This window comes from Oryzias latipes, chromosome 7, assembly GCF_053564925.1.
Source record: "Oryzias latipes strain Hd-rR chromosome 7, Olatipes_Hd-rR_3.1".
NCBI classification, from domain to species: Eukaryota; Metazoa; Chordata; class Actinopteri; order Beloniformes; family Adrianichthyidae; genus Oryzias; species Oryzias latipes.
The window spans coordinates 19888951-19916572 of record NC_136243.1 but is presented as its reverse complement, the minus strand read 5'-3'; the positions used below and the strand labels follow the sequence as shown (position 1 = coordinate 19916572).

General features: G+C 40.6%; 1 protein-coding gene across 3 annotated transcripts; it reads right to left on the bottom strand.

The window, feature by feature from the left end:
• Nucleotides 1-2616: 2616 nt before the first annotated feature.
• Nucleotides 2617-25172, bottom strand: LOC101165732 (dystroglycan 1). Of its 3 annotated transcripts, none has more exons than XM_078950530.1 (3): nucleotides 24855-25172; nucleotides 8113-8683; nucleotides 2617-7327 (listed from the first exon to the last, which is right to left on the bottom strand). In XM_078950530.1, exons 2-3 carry the CDS (start codon nucleotides 8533-8535, stop codon nucleotides 5045-5047), a joined length of 2706 nt encoding a protein of 901 aa, XP_078806656.1. In that variant the 5' UTR covers nucleotides 8536-8683; nucleotides 24855-25172; the 3' UTR covers nucleotides 2617-5044. The 3 variants fall into 3 exon arrangements, with proteins under 3 accessions (XP_078806656.1, XP_020560384.1, XP_020560383.1); XM_020704725.3 differs by lacking the exon at nucleotides 24855-25172 and adding an exon at nucleotides 24728-24851; XM_020704724.3 differs by lacking the exon at nucleotides 24855-25172 and adding an exon at nucleotides 24396-24714.
• Nucleotides 25173-27622: the final 2450 nt, after the last annotated feature.

The window sequence follows — 27622 nt, the reverse complement described above, 5'->3', positions numbered from 1 at the left end:
TAGAATACTAAAGTAAAAAAAATCTACATATTTAGGATGAGCATTTTATTTTGTTTTATTTTTTCAAGATATGAAGTTGTAGAAATGTGTAAGGAAAAAATATAGCTCATAATTTATATCACTATTTAGGGAAAGTGGGTCAAAGCCATACTTACATTTTTCTCTCAAAAGATGGCGCTGTAGGCATTGATGATGGGAAGCCTTGCCTTGAGATTTCATTTCAGGATGAGACATTTTACACAAAGTACAATAGATGTACAGAAAATATACCTCTATATAGGGAAAAAAACAAATTTTTAGGCTCATCCTACACAAAAAACAAAGCAGCAAAACATTAAAAGTAATTCACAGAATGACCAATAGCCTTTTAGTTAGACTTCCCTGAGTAAAATAAGTCCTAAAAACAAGTGATTATTGTGGAAGAAGCCTTTAGATATATTTTACTATTAATAATTCAATAAACTGAAAACCTTAAACTCATTTAAATAGTTAATAATGCTTCTTTTCGTTAACCAGACACAACGGTGCATTACTTCAATAGTTGAGTACAACTTTTCTCTACTGTCAGCACATTCTGAAAAATAAAAGCTGCAGTGCTCAACTCTTTTAATGACCAGCTGTTTTGCTGCAAGAATTTCTGGAATAAAATACAGAATAAACAACATACCCAAATATAGAGATCTTTACCAAAATATGAAATAAACTGCAATGCATGCTGGGCTTTGTGGGGCTAATGAAGCTCAACAATAACTTGCTTGCATCTTTTTCTGTGCTGCCTGTTTTAACAACCTTAGGAGCAGATTAACCTAATGGCCACTCCAACTGTTTTATTTTTAGCAACAGCATACATTCATTTCTGTTTGTTTTAGGGAAAATGGGACTGCAGAAAAATGATTTGCCCCACCAGCTAAAACAAAAGCATCCAGAAACTCTTAAACACAAAACACTGGCTATGATTGATATTTTGTTGCATATTTAGGCATTTTGCAGATGCCAAAGTTGTTGCATAAACATAATTGTAAAACGTTCGATTGATAATAAAGCAATAGATACTTTTATTGTACTGGGTTTTATCTTGTTTGCTCTTATCTTCTAAATAAAAAAAGAAAAGAGGAGTAGAGCGGTTTGTGTGCAGACCTGCAAACCAACCTCGGCAGGTTTTTAAATTGGGTGCACCAAACACATGAGCAATTGAAAGACCAGCCCTCTGTACAAGGTTTTCAAGGGGTTATCTATTTTTTATAACATAGATTAATGTTCAATTACAGTACATTATTAATGAGCGAGAAAAAGGCTGGTAAGATTGACGGGGCATAAAATAGCCTTAACTCTACCTTTCATGCACTCTTCTCATACCAGCTTCAATCGATCAGCCCAACTCCTACTAACTCCAGTGCTGCTGGGCCAGGAAAGCAGTTCTTAAAACAACATATTAATAGAGAGTGCTGCAGATTTTAAAGTGCAGTGGATAAAGCAGGATTCTCAATTTTAAAAACAGTTACGTACTTTATTTATTTTTATTTAAACCTGCCATTTTCAAACACCTGTATGATATGATAGCTGTCCTTTTCTCAAACTTCTCTTCCAAACTACTGCTGCCCTTAGCAAAAAGTAGTTTCTTTAAGTATTCCACAAATATAAGTCAGGCAGAATACTTTGAGTTTACTTTTACATACCATCTATACATTGAAAACTTAAAATGTTCCAATTTAGTCTGAAGAAATATTCAGTTAGTATACTTCCTACACTGCACGTACATGATGTATAATATACTTGCTGTACTACTTTTTACTAGGGGTGCTAAAAAGGAATTTATAATCAACAGGTCAGAAATCAGGAAAAGACTCCTTCACCAGAGCCACAGATCAACCACAATCACATTGGGGTTGTATTTCCGCTGCAAAGACCAACATATCAATTCCTGTGAATGATTTCAGCATTTAACCCCAAACTCTCGAGCAAATCACTGCTATGATCGGACGAATGCAAGGAAGCACCAACAACACTGAGAATTACACAGACTGAAGGTGGCCTCAGTGTGACCGATATTCGAACATCATTGGAAATATGGAAACTCATCAAGTTAGGCATCACAGTGAAAGTCCACAAGCAAGAACATTGTGACTTATATTTATTTTTGCCATTTGTTATCGACATGTTTTCTTGTTGTCTTTGCCAGGATGTTGGCGTTTCTGTCAAGTTTTAAGAGTAAAATGAAAAGCATCACATATTTTACTTTGTGGGGGCAGCAGTCCTGTTTCAGCTAAGCTGTCAAAAATAGAGGCAGTACTTGTCTGCTGCTTTTGTTTACTCGGTCAATAATGTGATGACAAGTGCAGAGTTCCACTTTCACATAACCTTTTGATCTTTATATAATGGATGTAAAAATAAATCAATAAGGCAATTAATCAGGTAATGGATAACTTGTATATCTTTGAAGCTTTTGTGATGCATTGCTGGCTCTAGACAATCATAGAAACACCAAATTACTTTAAGGTATTCATTTATTATTTTTTGTTTTATCCTTCAGTTTTCTAAAATATTTTTGAAACAACTTTATCCAAAAATGTGTCTACAACCCCCTTCAAGGTGATAAAAAAGGGACTATACACCAACTGAGGCTTTACAAATAGTTTTACATTTTATTAATACATTTTCATAAAACAATTTTTAAGACTGTATCAAAAACTCAGTAAAAACATTAGATTTAACCATTTTTTCTTATGGTGGTATCAGATATGAAATGTACATAATTCACATATTGTTGTGGTTTCTTTGTTTCCCATCACATGGAAATAATAGATGACTTTTCTGGGACAGGCAAGTCAACCATCTTTTAAACCCTCACAAATTGATTTTTTTGTCTTCTTTTAATATAATTGGAATCATAAATCTAGACATACAATTGAAAAATAAAACAATTTTCCACTCGTAGACCCACTCCCCAACCAAGTTTACTGATAAAACACTTGATATTACGAAGCCGTTTTCTTCCACAGGCACACAAGTATGTACATCCTGTTAAACCCCATGCTTTTTCTGAACTGACATGGTTTAAGCAGTATGTTAAATCTTGCAGTGCAACACCTAGAGCAGTGTTTTTCAACCAGTGTGCCGCGGCACACTAGATGGTCAAGTGTGCCGTGGGAAATTACCCTCATTAATCATTCACTGATCTAAAAACATTTTCCATCTCCAGGAAATCAGCTCTTTGTTCATCCAAACAGGCCCTGATAGAACACTGAGTAGTGAGGAATATAAAAGATCTTAAAATTACTTTTTCTTTGTGTTTATTCTATTAAAGACATTTTAATAAGAATGACGGTATTTACCTGCAGCTATAGCGGTTTGCGGGAAAGTCCCGCCCCTTTACCTGTCTCCGCCAATCATTGTTGAAGGCTTAATCACATGTCAGCAGTCTGACCAATCAGAAGTGGTTAAAGTCTTCACTTCCTTGTTCTTAATTCTGCTCATAAAGTCTCTCAGTTCCAACAAAAATACCAGCTAAAGCTCGTCTTTAGCGGTGTAGCCTTCCAAAGAGTCCGGTGTCAGACCGTGTCAGACCGTGAACAAAACAATGAAGCTCACAGACGCGAGTCTTTCTGCCCTTTTTCGGCAGTTTTCACACTACATCTCCCATGATGCATTGGCTTAAAGGGCCAGTGTCCCAGCGCACAATGAGTGCGCGTGAAATGTCTAGAAACCTCAACGGACAAACAGTTTCTAAATTTTCTAATTTAACTTTTATTTAATCTCATAGAAAAAACAGCCGCAACTTCCTGCTTTTTTGGCCACAATTATCACAAAATGCACGTGAGATTGCGGGGGGGGGGGGGGGGGGGGGGGGGGGTCGATCAATAGAGACCATGAATTTCTGCTTATTTTTTTTCTTTTTGGATGCTGGTGTGCCGCGGGATTTTTGTCAAGGTTAAAGTGTGCCGTGGCTCAAAAAAGGTTGAAAAACACTGACCTAGAGGCAGAGCAATGATAATACAGTACTCTATACCCACCCACCCACTGCTTACACCAATAAAACCAACATTACACAAGACAGTGGAATCAACTCATTAATAGATTCCCTACCTGCTGTGAAACACAGCATGCCAATCGCCCCTTTGTTATTGTTGTAGAAACCCCATTAGAATTACCATGAGACAAGAGGCAACACCTTGGCAACAGCAGAAACCATTCTTCTCACAGACAGCTTCAGTGGCAAATTTTAACAAAACATAATGAAGCTACTTCTAAAATGGATGAGATCAGAGTTATGTCTTTTGTGATCAAGTACCAGAGGAATTGTGGTCAAACTTCACCAATATCAAAAATACTTTTTCCTTTCTTCACCAACCTATAACTAAATGCTTTCAAATCTGCGCAAGACAGAGGTTTAACAAGAGTTTGCATAAGTGCAAGGTATGCAAGTTATTGTCAAGAGGAAGCAAAGTAAAAACAGAAATGTATGTTTCATAAACTGTGTAAATAAAAGTTTCATGCTCTTAGCTTGCCATTTTGCATTTCCTTCCCTCTAGAAATAACAAGTGCAAAATCTTAGTAAACCTGGCTGAAGGGTAGATAAGAATGATTTAGAACTCATAAAGATTAACACTGTGAGGGAGAGCCTCAAGTCTGTTGTCATGGTGACATCTGCAAAAAGACCCTGTGGACTTCAGTCTTTCCTGCTTCTTTATTATTTTCTATACAATAGAAATAGTACATCATTGAAGATAAAATTGTCTCCTCTTGGCAAAAACAGACAGAAATAATAAAAGCAAAACAAAATGCAATAAGTCAAAAGCAGATCCAAAGAACAGAAGAAGAAAAAAAAAGTGATGGAATTAAAAATGTTTTCCATCCATCTGTCCCATGATAGAAGTAAAATCTTATGTTACAGTGTCAATTCTGTGATGGTCAGATATATATAGTTGTGTCCTCTTCTAAAAAGTCAAAGCCAAGTCATAGAGCACAACTGTATTTACCCTTGTAAAAGTTTCTGAGAAGCATTTCTACAAATCTCTGCTTTCTATGATCCAAGCTCCAATGTGGGTTAGGGAGGCACATAAGGAGGTGGGGACCTGTAAGCCGTCATATTTTTGGGACGTGAGCCTTTGCCCTCAATGGGTACGGTAAATGGTGGTGGGGGCTGGTAAGGTGGAGCATTCGGATCATCATCCTGATAGATTAAAAAATCCTCCATTAGATCCTGGTTGAGTAGGCTGCTATGGGGTCCTGGCATGTTTGGATACTCTGGAGGAGGAAGAGGGGGCTTCTCTTCTTGAAGGATAAGAGGAATGCTGGAAGAAGGAGGTGATTTGGAATCATCCAACTCGTCTGCAAATATTATTGGAACTCCCTTCTTGATGAAAGTTGCCTGTTCCTCTGTGGTCATCTTTCCTTTGCGTTTCTTGCGGTAGCAGACCATAGCAATGATGCCAGCTATGAGTAGCAGTGCTGCCACCACTACAGCTGGAATAACTGTGTGCAGGTAAACATCATCGCTGCTTCTACGGTCTGTCCCGGGAGAAGGCGAAGGTGTAGGAAGAATTGGCACTGGAATCTCTCCAGGAGGAATGAAAGTATATCTCTGACATTCATTGGTGCCAAAAACAGAGATGTTGATAGTTATGAATTCAGGCTCCATGGCTTTGATGAAGGCCGGTTTGGGCTTTCCTTGGGAATCTGAGATTCTGTTACTGAGAACTGTAATCTGATCCTTTGGACAAGGGTTTTGCTGAAGACTGTTATTGGTCCATTGAACAACAATGGAGCCACTTCTGATGTTTCTCAAGGTCACAGTACTACTGTTCCTATCGCCAAAGGCATATGCCAACTTTTTGATGAGAAGAATTTTCTTATTGACATCACCGTTTAAACTTTTATGATCACCTTCAAATCGAGCAGCAAACATGACTGAAGGTTTGTCGTTGTTAGACCAGCGGTTGACTTGAACCACAAATGCATCCATGATGCTTTGGCCACCTTTATCAGTAGCCATCATAAAGTACTCATGATTACCTTCATCCTCTGGAAGGCCATACAAAAGCTGGATGGTGCTGTTGAACTGAATCCATGACGTTTCACTCACTGGTTCTTTGGAGGACTTGAGCAAAGTCAAACGCAGCTTGTCGGTTGTCCCATCTTCTATGTCATAATATGTATCAGCAGCAATTTTAAGCTCAAAGTAAGTGCCAACCCATGCAATCACATGATCAATTGAGTTGCGAATCACTGGAGTGGTATTTGATTCTATTCTGATTTTAGGTGTTTTAACTGTGGTGGACTTTGGCTGTCGAGGAGCTGGGGTTGAGGATTTGGACTTTTTGGGTTTCTTTGTAGAGGAAGGTTTGGGTTTCTTGGTGGTGCTGGGGGCTGTTGGCATAGCAGTGGGTTCCGCAATTGTAGGCCTTGTTGTGGCAGGTTGAATAGGGAGGGTGCTTGTAGTTCCTAATACTCTGGTAGGTTGGGGAGGTCCAAAGACAGGAGTATGTGCTATCTGATCTCTGACCCTCATGGTTGGCTTTACTGGAAGAGGCAAAGGGCCTCGAACAGGGGGAGCAGAAATATCTGTTGCTGGTGCAATAAAGGGTGAGATTGGGGTTGGAACAGGTCGCGAAAGAGGTTCTTGACTAACCGTTGGAGGAAGCAGGGATGGTACTGGAGTGGGAGTATTGTTCAAATGCCGCCTGACCCGTTTTACTACATGAGTTTTTTTGTTGACAATATGCCAACCAACCACAGGATAACCAAGCTTGGCTGACATTGTCCCATCTTTTGCTGAATATTGAACACTGCTTATGTCAGGGATGCTGTCATGATCTAGGGAACATCCTACTTTCCAAGACAAAAGGGCCCCATTCTCAATAACTTTCTTTGCATTTCCTGGCCCAGCCATGAAAGCAGTCATGTCAAATAAGCGATTGTTCACAACAGGGACAACTCTCATGTGTTCCAATGGCACATGTGAGAATTTTTTCATAACACTCAGTAAATTGACCCTTTGCTTAGCAACCATCTTTGTCAAGTCTGCATCCAATATGACAGTTAGGACAGTAACAGGCTCTTCAGACATACATGTGAAAGGTTGCAGGCTACTATCAGACTGTAGAGTGAAAAGTGCTGGCTCAGTGTCTGCCCGATCTTCTGGGTATACTTCAATAGAAAATACTGTGCTGGGGTATACTTGGCTGCTTGTGTTCTCAGCTAGACCCTCCTCTGAAACCAAGATACGATATGAACCTTTATCTCGATCCAGAGCCAAACCTTTTAGACTGCAGCTCTCCTTATCCCAACAAAGCCAGGAAGGTAAAGACTTTTTTCCCAGCTCAGTGAGCTTCAAAAAGGAAAAGAAAAGACATGATTAGTTCTAAAACAGGAGTATGAAAGGTGTAGCAAGATGGAAAACATTCATTTCACTAGTGAATTCTATCAACAGAAGTTACAATTTACTATGGATGATAAGATGTCTGATCAGAACAAATGTTAATGTCAAACAAATAAAAAACATGCAAGACCTAAAAAAGGAAGACGTAAAAGTTTGGTGCATTTGACATGCAGTAAAATAAAATATTTTTATGTTATCCCTGGTTTTATAGAAATACAAAAAGATTAAAAAAGAAGCATTTTTGTTGTTTAGGCCTATGCATTAAGCTTTACTACCACACATTCATTCTAAATTAAGAGGAAGCACTGTCATATCAAAAAATGTAGTAATGCCCTTTCATATCATATTTTAAGGATCAGAAAGCTTTACTGTTTATATTTGCATTATTGGCATTGTAGTTTTTTTTTTAAATATATTAAATATATATATTAATTATGTCTAAATAAAAATTGTGTTGTGTTTTTGCACTAACAGATAATTAATAAGTACTTTAAAACTCTCAGAAAATAATTGAAATTATCTAGAACCTGAAGAACTTTGTCCAAAAACATTAAAAAGTTGAGTTCTGTGATATAGTGCCTTTCCTTAAAAAATAATCCACAGAAATGTTAATAGGTATAATTATTTTTTGCAGGACTTACAGTCGAAGATTGTTCAACTGTCAACAAAGAAAATATTTACATATATATGCACATTTTTTTACCATTATGTTAAAAAAATGTAGGAATACTTACATGGACATTGCAACTTGCATGGGTTTTTCCTGGGGGAAGTTTTAACTGAAATACCTGGCCCACAATTGCTGAGGAGTCAGGAATGTTGGTGTGCGCTCCCTCAGTCTTGGCAGAATAATCTGGAATAGCTGTAGGTGGCCCTTCACCTACGGAAGATGCTGCAGCCTGTAGCTCAGAGAGTACAGAGGACTGCATAGATGCCTCTAGTTCCACTGGTAACATGTCCACCTTTGTACCTTGTTGGTCAGCCACAGTGTCTCGGGCTATTGTTACCAAAAGCCCAATTACCAGAAGTAGAGTTCTGCAGGAAAGAAGCCTGCTTCTCCTTACATTCCCACAGCTCATGTCTCTTTGTTTATAGTGCATAGCAGGAGACCTTTGAGCTGCCCAACAGATGTCTATGAACAACTGAAAAGGCCACATCCGCTTAAGTCAGGCTGATGATATGCTTGTGGGTCAGACTTTACTGAGCTCGAATATGCTCACAAGTGGTGTGCTTTCCCTTCCGCCCGTCCTGTGTGATCCATGAAGAGACCTTTGGCAGCCTGTCAGAGAGCCATGTCACCCCACTCTAGGAGATAAAAGAATAGAATAGAGAACAGTGTGACAAAGATCCAAACAAACCTCAAAAGATCAGCGTGTCTACAGGAATATTTATTTCACTGTATGAAGACAAGTGATTGTTTAACATACAAGCCAAAATAACCAATGTTTTTGGTTGTTTTGTTATTTGTTTACATACAGCAAATTATACCGTTATCGCAATATTCATCTAAAATATCGCATATCACGAGTTTTCCTCATATCGTGAAGCCCTAGTTAAAAGCATCATGCAACTTTAACCTGGACTCAAAAGAACTTCAAATACTTATTACAGCACCCTAATAGGACTGATAGATCTGACCAAGTTTTGGTCAAATGTCAATAACTTCTTTTATTCAACGCGTCTTCTAATATCATTTATGGACACATGGCTGAAATATTAAAAAAGATAGATTGCATTAGGCCTGCACAATAAATCGCAAATTTATGGTTATCGCAATGTCAAGCTTTGCAATGTGCGTATCGCAAAAGACAGCGAAAAATCGCGATAAATGGTTAAATGTTCATGTATTGCAAGATATATCGTCATCGCGATATTGATCATTAATATCCCAAATTGTGAGTTTTCCTCATATCCTGTACCCCCAGATTGTATAATAGTGAAAACAATTGTATGTTGTTTTTTTTTACTTTTTTGTTTTACTTATTTTACTTAAGAATACTTGATTTCTATTACATACATTAACTTAATCTACAATCAACCATCTAAACTTTTTACTGTATATACCTTTATGTTAAAAACACTGAAATAGGATGTAACACTTGTTTGGGAAAACTATGACCGATCATTACGAGCTACAATTACTGGTTCATAAAGTAGTGGGAATATCATTACACAAGTCATATAAAAAGGCTCAGGAGGTAAAGCAGCCGTTTACTGCAGTTGGCAGTTCCAAGTCATAACATTCAGTGGGTGTCTGGGCAAGACAAGTAATTACATCTTGATCCAAATGTGAACATATTGGCACTTTTGCAAGATTCTTTTTTTAAAAGGATCTGATCACTACATGAAAACAAAATAAAATAATCTATAACTATCCATCACACATATGCATGTGTATTCATATCTGTTTATACATGCATACAGAAGCCTCAGCCTTGACATTCAATGACAAATGGTGGAAATAAATTCCTGTAAAAAAAGACAACTCAAGGCTAAGCAGAGAATACATTCCAATGCATGGCTACATTTTATAGAGAAAGATTGCAACAATAGTGGTAAGCTTTCCAAAATTATGCTGCAGTCAACTTTATCACTGATGACGGATAGTGGAGATTAAAGGTACTGAAGTACAGTCAAATATGGTTACATAGAATGAAAAAGCTTAAAAACAGACATTCCGAAATACTGAAAGGTGAAAGAATTTTAAATTGTGCTTCATTTTGATTGTTTGCTTCAAAATGTCATCAAATGACATCAACTGGAGGGTGAAGAAAAAGTCATTTAAAAATGTAAAGCTTTGACACCACGAGAGAAATCTAAATACAAGTTTTTTTAAACCCTCGTTTAGTTTTTCTTACGTTTCAATACATTAGTAAAATCCTCTTAAGTCTACAGAGAAATTTAACCCTCTAACACCAGACCTTTCGCTGGCAACAGAAAATAAGCAAACTCATTTTCTCAGCTTTGAAAACCCGTTGGAATCAAGATAATTGTGCAAACGGTCAAAGAGCTTTAGTAATTCAAAGACTGGAGCTACAGCTCCAGTGTTGAAGGGGAAAAAATTGAATTCATCAGTTCAGATCTTTGAGTAACCTTTTTAGGAAAACACTATTTTTCTCTCTTCTCTTATGCAAAGCTACTTTGGAAATTCTACAATAAAAAAAAACATTTGTCTTTTTTCATCTGCCCTAAAAGGTGTATTTTCAAAGGTTTTTATGAAGTTGCAAAAAATATAAAATAATTTGTGAGATCTTGATTTGTTTTTCCCCACTGAGTTCCAGAAAAATGCCATCTGTTAACGTTAAATCAATGCTAGTTTATGTGAAAAGCTTTCATCAGGAGGAGTAACGTTTTTGTTGCATCTTTGGTGCAAAAGGTTAATTTTTTATCCCATTTTTTTTTATCTGCCTTCTGAAAGAACATGCTTGTTTTTCAGTATCCATCCTTGTATGAACATTTTTGCTTACCCCATCAACAGAAACAGACATTTTACCATGGAAAACAGTATCTCGTTCCTCTACCACATGCAAGCTGATTAAAAAGACAAAACCCTTTGCATCATGTTCCTTCAGGTTGTTGCCACATACCCACGTGGCTGTAGGCTACCTACATCAAAGTAAGAAGTAAGAAAGGAGCTCTTCCAAAATATGACCTAGATTTGATGAACCTACTTTATAATGTGTAAAGTAGCAGAGCCTCTCTGTGTAATGAAAATAAATCAGCCTTTTGTCATACCATCCATGGTAATACAGGCATAAATTCTGAAGCAATTTATTTTCTGCTATATCACAGTTATAAATAGAAAAAAGTGAGAGAAAAAGCAGCATGGATGCTTAAAACGAAAGGGTTTTATTTCTATTTTACTATGGTGGTTTGACTACAGGAAGTAATAAAACCATCAAAGCACAACATAGTGCCTGTTTCTAAGAAAACTGTGATGATATTCACCCTAAATGAGTCTGAAATGACAGAACAGAAACAATTTATGAATGTAAACATGCAAAACTGGCAGCTTACCATGGTCAGACATAAAATGTAAAAAAAAAAGTAACACTAGTTACTAGTAGACTACTAGTGGCATTTCATTTAAGCTCAATTGAAAACAGAAAACCAATCATACAACAAGCAAGATTGAAAAATAGTTCTACAAAGCCATATAACAAAATACCAACACTATAAATAGCAAAAAACATCTCAACTGCTTTCATAAACATAAACTTCAGTAACGTCCAATTTATAATCTAAAAGGCTTACATCCATCCACCATCTGAAGTCCTAAAAGTTTTTTTCTCTTTCTTTTGGGAAGACATTCCAAAAGGTTCAAAAGTGTGTTTATCATGAGGATGTTTGACCATTTTCATGCAGTACCTCTGTGAAGTCAGTCATTAATGTTGAATGAAAGACCTAGCACACAGTTTTTGCTCTAACTTGCCCCCAATGTTTTATTTATATTTAAGGTTTAGAAACTAAACTTTCATTCATTGATGAGATGATTTTAAGTTATTTTAACTTTTGTGCTTTCCTATGAGGTCAAGATGACCACTGATGTGTTTTCCCTACCATGACAAAGGTGGATAAAGGTGGAGAGGATTTCATGTAATCCATGGACATCAGTGAAGATCACAAATCATTGAAGAAAAAAGCTTCAGCGCACTGTCTAGTGGGTCTAGATCAGTGTTTTTCAACCTTTTTTGAGCCACGGCACACTTTAACCTTGCCAAAAATCCCGCGGCGCACCAGCATCCAAAGAAAAAAAAAAAGCAGAAATTCATGGTCTTTATTGATCGAGCCACCCCCCCCCCACCCACCCACCCCCCGCGCCCCCCGCAATCTAACGTGCATTTTTGTGATAGTTGTGGTGGAAAAAGCAGGAAGTTGCGGCAGTTTTTTTCTAAGATGAAATAAAAGTTACGTTAGAAAATTTAGAAACTATTTGTTGTGGTTTCAAGACGTTAAACAAGGAGGACTCATTGTGCGTTGAGACACTGTCCATTTAAGCCAGTGCATCATGGGAGATGTAGTGTGAAAACTACCGAAAGAGGGAAGAAAGACTCGCGTCTCTGAGCTTCATTGTTTTGTTCATTTGGCCCACGGTCTGACACTAGACTCTGTGGAAAGCTACACCGCTAAAGACGAGCTTTAGCTGGTATTTTTGTTAGAACTGAGCAACTTTTTGAGCTAAATTGGAACAAGGAAGTGAAGACTTGAACCACTTCTGATTGGTCAGACTGATGACATGGGATTAAGCCTTAAAGAATGATTGGCGGAGACAGTTAAAGGGGCGGGACTTTTCCGCAAACACTTATAGGTGCAGGTAAATCGCGGTAACGTCATTCTTATCAAAATGTATTTAATAGAATTAAATAAACACAAAGAAAATTTAATTGTATAATCTTTTATATTCCTAACTACTCAGTGTTTTATCAGGGCCTGTTTGGATGAACAAAGACTGATTTCCTGGAGATGGGAAATGTTTTTAGATCAGTTAATGAGGGCAATTTCCCACAGCGCACTTGACCATCTCTCACGGCACACACTGGTTGAAAAACACTGGTCTAGATGACCCAACTCCCAACGTTAAAGTGCCTAGGATAGCACAAGGGTTAAAATGAATTTACAGCAAACCATGTACTGAAATGTCATTTTTAAATTATTGTAGAGTAAATTTCAAAATGCATTTTCGATTTGCAAATTATTAGTCAATTGAGAATTGCATATTATTTTGAATTATGATTTTAAAAAAGAAGTACATAATTGAAAAGTCTGATTACTATAACTATTTGCAAAAACTGCCAGCCATAAAGGTACACGCGCTTATGTGCCGAAAAAGCTCTTTGGTCGTTCTGATTGGTAATTTTCAGCCTCTTAAAGAACTACAAAGAAATGTTTTTGCTTTTACTTTACTAAACTTAAAAAAAGATGTAATGCATTGCAAATATTCTTTGACTTTCAAGTTTCCATTTTATTCCTAACAGTAGTCACACACAAAAAAGATGATGGTCTTGTTTTTTATGATGATTTTTCCATCAAAGTTTCAATTTTCTTTGAAATACTGCAGTATAATTTTCCAGCAAACATCTACCAACAGCAGCTATAGTACATCAGGATGTTGAATCAAAATTATGCCAAAGTGATGTGGTAGAATTTGACTTTCCACTTAAATATGAAATGATGAATATTTGCAAGCAGGCGTCTCTAAAAATAAACCATTGGTTTTGCAAATGTTTCAGAGAGGCAAGGGATAAATAGCTGAAGGAGGAAATGCAGTTAGGCAAAACATCCATTGTGGGAAACAAACTACCAAAAATGTATTAGATTTTTCACTGTCCACTAATTCATCTAGCTGGTTCTAAAATCTTAGGTGAAGAGATAAAGGCTGTCATTATACAATAACCATTACAGGCTCTTACAGCTCTTGCTAACTTTTGTTTTGATTGTACAATGTCCATGAAGTATTCCCGAATTCATGCAAAACAAATTCCATTTTGAAATAGTACATGCCATAAACCTTTTCTTTTTTAAATGGTAAGAAATATTTTGAAGTCAATGGTGAGCGATTCAAGCCTGTGACTTCTGCTCATTTCACACAACTGCTTACACTTCTAGGGGGGCAAAACCATTTTACAACCACTCAAGGAGTATGTAGTACAACAGTGGTTAAAACTTGAAAACCATCAGAAATAATTAGCCCTCCAAAGCACAGTGGCACTCAGGGCCAATTGAATTGACATACCACATGCAGCAGCTTCTAGATAGTGCCTGAGCTGAATTACAAACATTTCCACAAGAAAAGCCTTACTTTGCAGTTGGATGTTTCCCTTGTGTTGCCCTCCACTCTAAAATATGTGAAAGATAATGAAATATGTGGGATGAAAACAAAATCAGCTGTTGCCTGAATGACAGTCTAACTTGGCATGGCAATCTCAAAGCAGATCATTCTACACTCCTGGAAGACTACGGCATTCTCCCAATTTAAAGGGAATGCAGAACTTGAAACCAGAGAACTCAGTGACTGTACACCTTTACGGTGCACTGAGAGTACAAAACAATGCACTCAATTTAGATCATTTTTAATCACAATAAAAACTTATCACAATTTGCTTTTGTATTATTTGGGCCATGTCTGAATTCCATCCCTACTCCCCATCTAGCGCCCTGGATTTTAAAAGCAATGGAGACACCATACTCACTACTTTTTTTTTTAATAGCAAATATGACGTGCCCGATCTCCAGAAGTAAAAACCTATTAAATATGAACATTTTACGAGGACTATTTATGCATCCACTGTGCTCCGAGGATGAAAACTTGTATAGTTTATAAAAAATAAGAAAATGACTATACACACATAATTTCCTAAATACATGACAGGTTTTTTTCTTGACTGCACAGATCCAGTTAGAAAAGTTAGGGTTAAATTACAACAACATTTTGCCTTGGACATACTTACAATCTGTGCAGGCAATGCAACAATGTGCATCTTGGCTGCACATATTGTGTGAAGCCAACAAAAATTTCCATCAGGTTTTGTGCTTGGTCATAGGTTATACATGCAAATAAAATGTTTTTTTCACATGAAAAACTGTTCAAACGCAATGCATTGTGGTCTGTCTAGTGAACGTCAATGCACACTGGTTATTTTTTGGAAAGACTTCTGGGAAGTTTCTAGGGCACTGGATTTTGGAGTTGTAGGCTATGTCCAAATTCTTTCACTACACACTATATAATGCACTGTATATTGCGTTCGCCATTTTGTAGTGCTGTCCGAAACTACAATTTCAAAATCGCTGCTCACTAGGTTGGCGAATATAGACCACAATGCATTAGATTTGATAAACTTTTGCTGGGAAGAAAATTGTATTTAAATGTATTTTTTTTTATTAACTATCAATATTTTCATCTTCAGAACTCAGTGGATTTATAAATGGTTGTCGTAAACCGCTAATATTAATAAGATTTTCACTTCATGAAATCGATGACATCATATATACCGTTTAAAAAAAAGAAAAAAAAAGTAGTGAGCATGGTGTCCGAAATGCTTTTGAAATCTAGGACACTAACTAGTTCCGCACTACAGTTTTTAATAGTTAGGGATTAGTGTGGAAATTTGGACACAGCCGTAGATTCAGACAGCTCTACAAAATGGTGAATGCACTAACTAAATAGTACTATGTAGCAATTCGTGAAAGAATTTGGACAACCTTGATGCGATAACGGGACAATCCTTTACAAATCCAACTTTATGTATAAAGCCCTATTCATTCTTATATTACACATCATGCTTTACATCCTAAAAATATTGTTTCAATTTAAAAAGCAGTTTAAAATTAGTTACATCACAACAAATTGGCACGAAAGCAGAACTTTAATTGACAAGTGTAAGGGAACTAAATTAACAAAAAGACTCGATCACCTCAAACGCAGGGGGAAGCTTCCAACTACCTTTAAAAAGGTGGGAGACAAGTCAGAAGAATTTTACAGCAAAAAGTAAAGAGACGACTATCCGGGACAGCAAAGTGGACACAGAGGGGCGTGATGCTGTAGTATCGCGAGACCCAGCGAGACGAGTGTGGTGAGTCGACTTGGCGGCGCGTAAGCATTTGAACAAACATTTTCGATCTTGTTTCATTTTTCCGCCATATTAAAACATTTCCTGCTAACTAACATAACCTGTTAAGAGTATTAAGCTTCTGTCAGCCTGGAGGACCTGGAGAATTTCATCGACGAGTGTTTTAATACCTGCAACATGGTGAAGCCCAGAACCGCCACCACCACCCCCTCCGCCAAGCGTGAACGGCCTGAGGACTCTCCCGGGGCTGTGTCCTCTCCGGGCAGCGGAATGAGCGATATCCTGGATTCGATTGACAAAAAGCTCTCCAGCTTTGATGGCCGCCTCAATTTGCTGGAGATCCTCCATAGAGAATTTCAAGGTCTGCGGGAGTCTCTGGAATTCAGCCAGCAGCAGGTGCGGGAGCTCGCAGCGGAGAACCAGGCCCTCAGAGAGACCGTGAAGACCCTGAGCAGTGACACCGCCCGTCTCTCCGAGGAGAACCGATCCATCAAGGAAACCCTCCTGGATCTTCAGTCGAGGAGCATGAGGGACAATCTAGTGGTCGCGGGGGTTCCAGAGGAAGCAGGAGAAGACCCCGAAGCCACCGTGAGATCCTTTTTACAGGTCCACCTGAAGCTCCCCCAGGAGGAGGTGCAGAAGATCTCTTTCCACAGGGTTCACCGCCTCGGAGGAAGAAGGTCCGACCACCAGCGCCCGCGTCCTATTGTGGCTAAATTCGAACATTTCAAACAGAAGGAGTTGGTGAAGGGCCGCGGACGGGAACTGAGAGGCACGCATTACAGCGTGAATGACCAGTTCCCGGCAGAAATCCTCCGTAGAAGGAAGATCCTGTTCCCGCTGAGGAGGAAGCATCTTGCTGCTGGTTCGAGAGCGATTGTGGCCGTTGACAAACTGTACGTGGACGGACGGCTGTTCCGGGACCCGGAGATCACCCCCTGGCTGTGCTGAAGGCTTTCAGATCCGCGCTGAGAACATCTGCGCTGCCCAGAAGAAACCCGCTAAACTAACTTCAATGAATGGAAAACCGGATCATCAATAATCCACACCTCGATCGCAGGAAAACAGTCTTTTTTTTTTTCTTCGTCACTTCAGTCCCACTGATGTTTCTATTGTTGTTTTGTTGTTGTTTTCGTTTTCCCTTCTATCTCTTTTTTTCTTTCCTTTACTCCCCCCCCCCCCTCTCCCCCCTCATTATATGTAAATCACCTGGAAGCAACTCATCCTCGGTAAGTATTTATTTATGCACGGAACGGGCGCGCGCTCACACAAGCGCACACAGGGGCGTGCACATGCGATCCCGCACACACACGCTGACATACTGCAATCACCTCACACAGGCTCTCATAGGACGCACGCGACACACAGCTCACATAACCAGAAAACGTTCACGCGCACAGCGCTTCTCAAATGCGGGCACGCGCACACGGACTGGCACACAAGCACTACTTAGCTTTACACCTTTTCAGTCAGAGCAGTTATGAACAGTCTTAACATCGTTAGCTGGAATGTGCGTGGACTTGGCTCTGAGCCAAAGAGACTGAAAGTGTTAAATCACCTGGATGGTCTAAAAGCAGATATAGCTCTACTGCAGGAGACCCATTTATCAGATTCTTTGGATCACCTTATGTGCTGCTTACAATTTCCAGTTATATACTCTGCCAGTTACAACTCCAAACAACGAGGAGTTGCTGTTTTAATTAATAAAAATCTTAATTTTACTCATAAGGATACAGTTACTGACCCAGAAGGCAGATTTGTAATCATTAATATATCCATTCAGAATAAGGACTATTGTATAGTGAGTATTTATGGTCCTAATGTTGACGACTCTTCCTTCTTTCACAGATTCTTCACCTCACTCTCAGTTCACTCTGACTCCACAATCATTATAGGAGGAGACCTCAACCTTGTTTTGGACCCTGAACTTGACAGACTCAGCACAGCAGCAAATCAGCGTACATGGCGGTCTGCAAGTATTCTAAAGCAGTACATGAATGATCTGGGTCTCTGCGACGCGTGGCGCTCATGTCACCCAAGCACTAAAGGGTTCACCTTTTTTTCTCCAGTTCACTATTCACACTCCCGTTTAGACTATTTATTAATCAGTAACTCTCTTTTAAAAAATATTCAAAGCTCCAATATCCATCCAATTATTATCAGTGATCATGCACCAGTCTCTGTAAACATTTCTAGGGAAAAATCCACACCCTCTGGTACAACCTGGAGGTTTAATACGTCTCTGTTAAAGGACCAGGAATTTCTTGAATTCTTTAAAAAAGAGTGGGCAACCTTCTTAGACTTCAACAATACTCCAGACATCCCACCGTGCGTTCTTTGGGAAGCAGCAAAGGCAGTCATGAGAGGGAAAATCATTTCTTATTCAACGCACAAAAAACGCAAAGAGAAAGCAGATTTATTAGAATTAGAAAATAAAATCAAAACCCTGGAGACTGCTTATGCTGCTTCTGCACAGGAACGCATTCTGGGAGATCTGAAAAATTTAAAGCTGCAGTTAAATGACATCATTAATAAACAAACACAATTTCAAATACAAAGGCTACGACTTGAAAGATTTGAAAACTCTAATAAATCTGGCAAATTTCTGGCTAATCAGCTTAAAATTAACAGAGAAAAATCATCAATCACCTCTATTATGGACCAAACAGGAAATGTCACCCATGACCCGGTCAAAATTAATAACGAATTTGAAAACTTTTATAAAAACCTGTACACACCGCAGATCAATCCGTCAGAGCAAAGTATTGACTCATTTCTTAATAATGTAAACCTACCCAGGCTAAATGAGGATCAAATCACAAACTTAGATTCTCCGCTCTTGCCGTCTGAACTTCATGAAGCTCTGTTACTTATGCCTAATGGTAAAGCACCAGGGCCTGACGGCTTTCCTGCTGAGTTTTATAAAGAATTCTGGGAACAACTGGCACCAACATTTTATAAAACTGTCACATCTATTAATGAGAGCCAATCAATGCCACCTAACATGAACTCAGCCAACATAATTCTTCTTCTAAAACCAGACAAAGATCCCACTAGTCCTTCAAGCTATCGCCCCATTTCTTTAATCAATGCAGATGTAAAAATTATCTGCAAAGCACTAGCACAGAGAATAGAAAAAATCACTCCTCACATAATTCACTTCGACCAGACTGGATTCATCAAAGGCAGACACTCGGATGATAATGTCCGTAGACTAGTTAATATAATAGACTTTGCCACCATTAAAAAACAGGAAATGACGGTACTATCGCTGGATGCTGAAAAAGCCTTTGACAGAGTTAATTGGAAGTTCCTTATTGCTGCCCTCCATAAGTTTGGTTTTGGAGAAGCATTCATCAATTGGATCAAAATATTATATCACAACCCCAATGCATCAGTTAGAACTAATAAACAGACTTCAAACAGGTTTTTTCTTGGAAGAGGAACCAGACAGGGCTGCCCACTCTCTCCTTCTCTTTTTGCTATATTCATTGAGCCTTTAGCTGCAGCAATAAGACAGAATGAGAGCATTATAGGAATAAAAACCAAACACAGCCATCATAAAATTAGTCTTTATGCGGATGACATATTACTGTTTTTAAGGAATTTACATTCTGTAAATGAAACAGCAATGATCATAAATGAATTCTCCTCCATATCAGACTATTCCATTAATTGGAATAAGTCTGTTTTATTACCACTCAACAGGAATATGGAACAAAGACTCACAATTCCAGTTAAAACAGGAAATATCAAATATCTGGGTATCTACTTTTCCCCCAAACTATCAGAACTGGTGCAGCTAAACCACACCCCATTACTGAAAAGCATACAGGACGATCTAACACGCTGGACCAACCTGCCTCTGTCCCTTATGGGCAAGGTAGCCACGGTTAAAATGAAAATCTTACCCAAGGTTAATTATCTCTTCTCAATGATTCCCACACAACCGCCATTAAAATGGTTCAAAACATTAGACTCATCCATATCAAGCTTTCTATGGAACAACAAACCTGCAAGAATTAGTCTAAAAACTTTAAAATCTGCAAAAAGCTGTGGAGGATTAGAACTACCTAATTTCCACAAATACTTTCTTGCAAATAGATTACAATATATCTTAAAATGGTTAAAAAATAATCCAGAAACCAACTCATGGTTAGACTTGGAACAGGTGTTATGTGGAAAGATCAACCTGTCACAGCTACCATTTATTAGCCAAACAGTTAAAAAACAGGATTGTTTCAAAAGCATTAATATAAATGCCACCTTAACAGCCTGGTGGGAATTTCTCAAAATATCAAAATCATCAATTCAACCGTGCAAAATGACACCCATCTGGAACAACCCGGACATCCTTATTAACAAAAAAATGATTCACTTCCCAGCTTGGCAAGCAGGGGGCATAAAACAACTAGAGCACGTAATTATTGATAGAAGATTCATAACCCCCCAGGAACTTCAAGACAAACATGGAATAAATAACTTCTTGGAATATCAGCAACTTAAATCAAGTATTACTAAAAAGTATAAAATTAAAGACGACGATTTAAAGCTACCAGATGTAGTTACCACTCTGATTAATTTTTCAATGAATAGAACTCTCTCCAAAATATACAAACTTTTATGTAATTTAGATAACAATATTGCCCTTCCAACAAAAAAATGGGATGCAGATTTGAGCATCAGCACAGATGAAAGCTTCTGGTCAGAACTTTGTCTAAACACCTTTAAACTGACAAAAAGTCCAAATCTGCAGCTATCCATCTCAAAACTCTTCACAGAATTTACTACACTGGACAGAGGATGTTCAAGATGGGTCTCAGTAACTCAGACATTTGCGAGCACTGTGATAATAATCTACCCGACAGCTACATGCACGCACTGTGGTTCTGCACTCCTGTCAGGGCTCTCTGGCAGCAGGTATGTGCCGATTTATCAGTCTGGCTTAAGGTTTCAATCACTGCCTCACCGTCACTTTGTGTGCTTGGTGACATGAGTGCCATCGATATAGAAGAAGGATTAGCATCTATCATTTTCATAACCCTTTGTATTGCCAAAAAAACTATTTTAATAAATTGGAAAAACAAGAAAAATATAAACATAAGTCAACACAGAAATCTGCTGTTTGATCATATCAGCTTGGAAAAAATGTCAGCCCAAAGCTCAAGTAACTTTGAAAGAATTCAGTCTCTCTGGTCTCCTGTGGTTGACTCCATGACTTAGGGGGTGGAGGGCCTGGTCGTCGCTGCTCCTTGCCCTTCTGCCGTGGTTTGGGGTGGGGGTCGGGGCTTCCGGTGCCTGGCGGGGGCGGTGGGGGGCTCCGTTGGTCGGGGGGTCGGGTCCGGTGCCTGGGTGGGGCGGGCTGGGGCGCTGCGTGGTCCTCTGGGCTTGGGTGTGGGGGTGCGTGGTGGGGGGGTGGGGTGGTGGTCTGGCTTGGCTTGGGGGGGTGGTCCCTTTGCCTGTGCTGGGGGGGGTTGGCGGGGGGCCCTGCTCGGGTGGGGGGGGCCCAGCGGCGCCGGATGGGCTGCCCATCTGCACCTGGGGCTGGGATCGGCCCTTCCCTGGCTCTGGGACGGGACGGGGCAACCCTCTCGGGGCCCCCGGTCACTCTGGGTGTCACCCGCTTCGGCTGCGGGGTCTGGGGTGGGGTGGGGTGGGGGGCTTGTCGGCCCTGTCCTGTGGGGGGGCGTTCTGGGGGGGAGGGGGGCCCATTATTAGTACGGGTCGGGGGGGCTAGCGGGTCGGGGTCTCCGCTGAGGCAATCAGCGGTTGCCTCGGCCGGTTGGCCTCCTCGGTCCCGTCGAGGCCTGACCAGAGCTCTTCTAGGGCCGGCGTCTGGGGGTGGGGGCCTGGGCTTGCTCCGGGGGGGGGCGACGCTTTCTGGCTCCTCTCTCTCTGTGTGGGGTGGGTGGTGCCGGGCCTGGGGTGTCGGCGCCTCCGGGGGTGGGCCCCTGGGCTGGGTGGCCCTGGCCCCTTTGCTGGGGGTGGGCTGGGGGACGGCTGTTTGACCACCGGGGGACAGTCTACCAGCTGTCCCCAACTTACCCCCTTCCTTATATAACCTCATATTAGGGTGAGGGGGTGGGGGGTTTAGCCTGCGATGCGCCTTGGGGGGGGGCTACTTGGGAGTGGCCCCCCTCCTATGGTTGCCGTATGAAGTGGGCCCCCCCTCTTTCGGTTTTATTTGCACCTTAGACACGTAGGGTCCTTGGTAGGGGGGGTGCTTGGACATCACTGCCAGCAAGCAGCAGATGTCCTCCTGGCACCCTACCCGCCAATTTTAACCGCACCTTAGACATTTAGGGCCCCTTGGTGTGGAGGGTGAGGGGACATCACTGTGAGTAATCAGGAGATGTCCCCTTAGTGCCCTACTCGCCAATTTTAACTGCACCCCCCTTAGTACACACACCCCTCCCCCTTCAATATATACATTCAAACATAAACACACACACATGCACACAAACACCCTCTCAAACACCCATACACGCACACACATTTTACAAGGAAGGTGGGACCTGGGTCCATCTGTCCCCTACCCCGTCCCTGGTGGGGGGTGTGGGCCCCTTGGCGATGGCGGCCGTGTCCCTTGGGTGCCGGCTCCCTGGGACCGGCGGTGCTCTCTCCGCGCGGTGGGGGGGTTCATATTACACCTGAGCCGGGGGTGTTCGTGTCCCTGGGGGGTGGGTCCTGGTCCTTGCCCCTGGGCGCTGGGCCCCGCCAAACTTCCAACATGGCCGAGCCTGGTCGGGCCATATTTATAACATCCCTTATGGGCCGCCCTTTTTTCCCCGGGGTTCCCCCCTCCTGGGCGGGGGCGGCGGGCCCCTGCCTTGCTCCTACCTGGACCAACCGTGGGCCGGGTGGGTGGCTGCCTGGAGTGCGGAGCGGGTCTCCCTTGGGGGGTCCTGGCTCGTACCTGGGGTCGGGGCGGGGGGATGCCCGGAACTCCTGGGTGGTGGTGGGGTGCTCGTCTGGGGCTGTGGGCGTCCCTCTCCGGTGGGGCCCTGCGTTGGGCTCTTCCGGCGCGGCGGGGGGCTGCTTTCCTGGCTGGGCTGGGGCGGCGCTCTCTTTCCCTCTGCGCCTCCCTGCTCTCTGGCTCTGGGGGCCTCGCGGCGGTCCTGCTGGCCCTGGCCTGGGTGGCGGTCTTGGTCGCCCGGGGGGCGGTTGTTCCCTGCCTGTTCCCGTGTGGCGCTGGGGGAATTCCGGCTGCCGCTGCTGCTGCGGCGGGGGTATGGGTGTGGGGGTGGCTGGGCGCTCCTCCTCCTTCTTTTCACATTCCACCATCCATTTTAGAAGAACATAAACACTCACCTGAGCACAGGTGTTAGCTCACCTTTGCACTAATAGTTTGCATGATTGAATGAATGAAAGATTTCACACTAGTTGGTTTAAAGGCATAAGTATGCGTTCGTGAACACTATCTGTTTTGTGTGCATGTTGACATGTGGACATTTCTGCGGCTAGCAGGTGTGTTGATAATATTTGAGTGTGTGTGAACAGGCCCCGCCCTTTTTGTACTACATTTGAACCGTACCGTAACGATAAACAACCAGTAAACCTGCCTGCTCTATGCTGCTTCATGGTCTTACCCCCCTTCCCCTCCTATTATCACCCTCCTACCCCCCCCTCTCTCTAACGTCCCTCTCTCTTGTTCCCCTCTTTCCTTTTCCGTCCGGTCCAACACCAAAGATTTTCAAACATGATTGAAATTAATAAAGTTTGGCCTCAATTACAAAAGGGGTTTATTCAGACATACCTTTGGTTTGTCTGAAGATGAATAACCCCTCTTGTTAGAATAAAATATGTCCAACACAAGAGGCCCTCAGCTCTCATCTGTTTGCCTAGCTGTTGGACAGGACAAGTTGAAAAAAAAAAAAAAAAAAAAAAAAAAAAAAAAAAAAAAAAAAAAAAAAAAAAGAGAGACGACTAGTTACACTACTGGACAAGGAACTTCTAAAAATATATCTTTTAAATGAAAAGATAAACTAATATATACAGGGGGAAAGGAAGTTGACAGGAAAAAACATCAGTTTAGTTACTCCCAGACTTATAGTTGCCAACATGATCATGAAAGCAAATGCTCCTAAACCGAACATTTTACTTTACATCACACCGTTGCTGTGGTTAGAAACAGGAACATGTGTACTAGTACAGCCAGACCGCAGACCTAAAAATCAAAGTTAAATATTGCAAAACTAATGGTTTGAGTCTTAATAGCTAGTTCACTGGAAAGTTACTTATTTAAAGTGATAGAGGCTAGCTGTAGCTCATTAACCACACATTAGCTACCGAGCCCGTTTCAGTACGACCAAATGCACGAGGCCTTAAATGACAACGCTGCCTATGACGGCCAACCTTGAAAAAGCAGTATTTCGCAGTCCACTGCACTTAAACCCACACCAAAGTCTTTCGTTTCCGTCTAAACTAAAGCGGAAAAGTAAAAACTATACCCCGTTGAAGGGTCGGCCGCCTGGAGTTTATTCGTCCATCCTCCTGTCGCAGAAATGCACCTGTTTTATTCTAGGCGGAAACGAGCAGTGAGCTGCCGGAGAGTGGCAAACATAAAGCTCTATCAAACTGTAGTTTGGCTGATGCCTCCTCGATACCATCAGCGGAGCAGCCCTTTACAAACACAGCTTGAAAGCAACAACTTAAACATCGGTGTTTACGCGAATCGGCGTACTTATTAAGTTAACTCGGCAAATCACCGCGGCTGATCCTTCTAAAGAAGCTAACAAGCTAACACCCAGAGAGAGCGCTGGTGACAAATGTAGGTCTCTACCTGTCCTGTCGAAGAACGGGAAACCGCGATTATTCCCCGGATTAGATCGCATCGCTACCATACAAACGGTCAAGGGGTAACCCTCAATGCCCCGGCAGGGAGAGTGGAACCCCAAATTCAAACTGACCTTGTTAGCGAGGTAACGTTAGCCAAGTCGCGCCGTGATGCCTCTTCTTGGGGAGCGCTGCAAACACTCCTCTACTGCCATCAAACATCGCATTTCCACCGCGGCGCCCTCCAGCAAAGTGTCCCACAAACACGCGAATGTGAACCGTTTTGGGAGCCGTGAGCCCCCCGGTTTATTTATTATATTTTTTTTAATCAAAAGACAGAACTGTGTCCCAGTTGTGACGGAAGCCACCCCTCCCTCGCCGCCTCGCTCCTCTCTGTCCTCCTCCACACAGGTCTACGGGTTTGGGCTTGTTGTGTTTAACGGGGTGACTCCGCCTCTTTATGGAGTTTCAAATCTAGAAACTGATGTTCAACTGCAAACTCCCTGACTAAGATCAGGAATCATAGCGCCTGTGTTGGTTTAGCTCCTCTTGGGTGAAGTCTCTCATGAGGTCTTTAAGAAGCCCACTTCTGTTGTCATGTCTAGACAAAAGTGTAGGTTCCTGCTGTATGATTTTATTTAAATAAAAAAAAAAAAAGCACACAAATTCTTCTTGTGTTTTAGAAGTGATTAAATCAATAAAAACTCAGTACATTTCAAATTGTTGACTTTCTTCATTTTTCTTCTTCCGGTATTTTTCCCCGATTAATCAACATACTTGATAAATCAGTTCCCACGATCCAACCAGATCAATCTGTCAGAGGCACGTTTTTAATCAGATCGAGCTATAGTATTATACCCTTGCTTCAAATGGAAGCAAATTGATTATAATGAATATTGTAAAATACCATTTGGACTGAGGCACAGTAGTTGTTTTTTACTATAACGTAAAAACGACCAAGTCCCTCAAAGCAGACAACACACACGTGATGGCAGCAAAAAATGATCAAGCCATCATTACAGTCCAATGTGTGGAAACACCTTGAATTTTGCAAAAATATGTGAGCAAACAGTGTGGTAGAATGTTTTAATAATCTTCTGTTTGTATTGTAATGTTTTGATGTGGAGAAACAATAGTGGGCTGAACTTCATAAAACTAAAATGTGAATGAATTTGCCATTAATTCTTGTTTACTTGTTTGTTTGTTTGTACACATTTAATTTACACTTGTCATGGGTCAGTGAATCAGATTGAATCGGATGGTCCAAAGTGAACCAATATTGACTATGAATCGTATTGACAAAAAAATTATAATATGATGATCGTGGTTAAAATGAATTACAATCCCATAAAAACAGTAAATGTGGCTAAAGTTTTACCACACTTAATGAGTTAATTAATTTATGAATTTTCACAAATAAATGTCGCTTGCTTATCAAAAAGTATCATTTTTTTATTGCTTTTTGTGAGCTTTAGGTTTTAAAGGTCAATCTTTTATTGGGTTCTGTATCAAATGGTATCAACGCCTGCAAATGAGCTTTCTCACAAAAATGTATTACAATAATAATTTGAACCTTGAGAAAAAGCACAAGATACAAGACGTTTCAGCAAATCACATTTTATTTTCATTAAAGTTGGATATGCTAAAATACCTGAAACGTCTTTGTTTGATGTTCTCTTGGCAGAAACACCTGCCAATTATTGGCCAAAGAATAGAAACTCCCAACGGATTCTGTCTTACACATTTTCTAAACTCATTAAAGGGCTGATCTGTATTGCAAAATAATCTAGTTTCATAAGAAAAGAAACTCCAGACAGATTAGCTGAGGATCACTGAAAGTCTAAAGGTTGTATGTGTTAGAGGGTGGTTACACAAAGGATAAACAACTAAAGTATTTTCTGTTTTGCCAAACAAAAATATGAGGTCGAGCAACTCATCATTTTTGCAGAACAAAATTGTGTTTAACATTGGCACACATGTCCCAATGACTTAGGGACAAGAATTAAAAATGTTTTTCAGCAATATGCTTTTGTAACAACTTTACTTTAGTCAGTGGATTAGGCAACAAAAACACTTGTTTGAATAAAAGAGTCACAAAATTGGTAGTTTGAAATGTCAGGGATTATGTTTTCTTTTAAAAGCTCATTTAATCACAGTTTTGCTTTCTTTAGAAGTATTCATGGCTTGTTGGTCTTAAAGCAAGAGCTGCTTCACAAATCTGCGTGAGAAAAATAGATTTTTAGAGAATTTCTGATGGTCCTTATAATTAATTTTCTTCCCTTTTACCACTGCATACACTCCTACTACAAGGCAAACCAGAAGTAAGCCTAGATGTCGTGTTTCCCTCTGGGAAAAGGTGTAAACCATCATGGATGACTGGTTGCATTTGCCTACGATATTGTGTTTTTAAATAAGCCATTGGCTCTGAAGGTAAAAATTTATTTGGAGGAATGCTTAGTAGAAGGAAAACCTCATGGAGACCACAAGGGAAAACATTTGCATGAAGTATCTTGTGCCATTGATGTGATGCATCACTGTGCAGAAATGTAAGCAAACTGCAAATAACTTGCAGTAGAAATTGACTTGCTGTTTACGGCAGCAGGAAAGAAGCCTTCGTATTTAAATAACAGCATTGGCAGGCATTAGAGGAAAAGACAGAGAAAACAGAAATGGAGCATGTCTGCCGTTCACAGATCTGTCAGCTATTGTGTCCCATTGACTCTTTCGTCACCCCATGAGGCAACAGCAAGTGAACAAAAGCATGCATATAATATCTGCGTGCAGAACTGATAAGAATGTAAGTTTATGCTTTTCTCAAATGAATGACTAAAACTAAAGAAATAACAAAATCAGCTGCAGAGTAAGGTTTTCTTTTTTTTTTTTAAACACAGACACGTTCTAT

What these genes read in the sequence shown, in the direction of transcription:
- LOC101165732 (XM_078950530.1), bottom strand. Translation starts at nt 8,535, where the DNA reads ATGTGGCCTTTTCAGTTGTTCATAGACATCTGTTGGGCAGCTCAAAGG. An exon ending in ATGCAAGTTGCAATGTCCAT is followed by an intron (nt 7,328 to 8,112) that starts GTAAGTATTCCT and finishes TCCTTTTTGAAG; the next exon opens with CTCACTGAGCTGGGAAAAAA.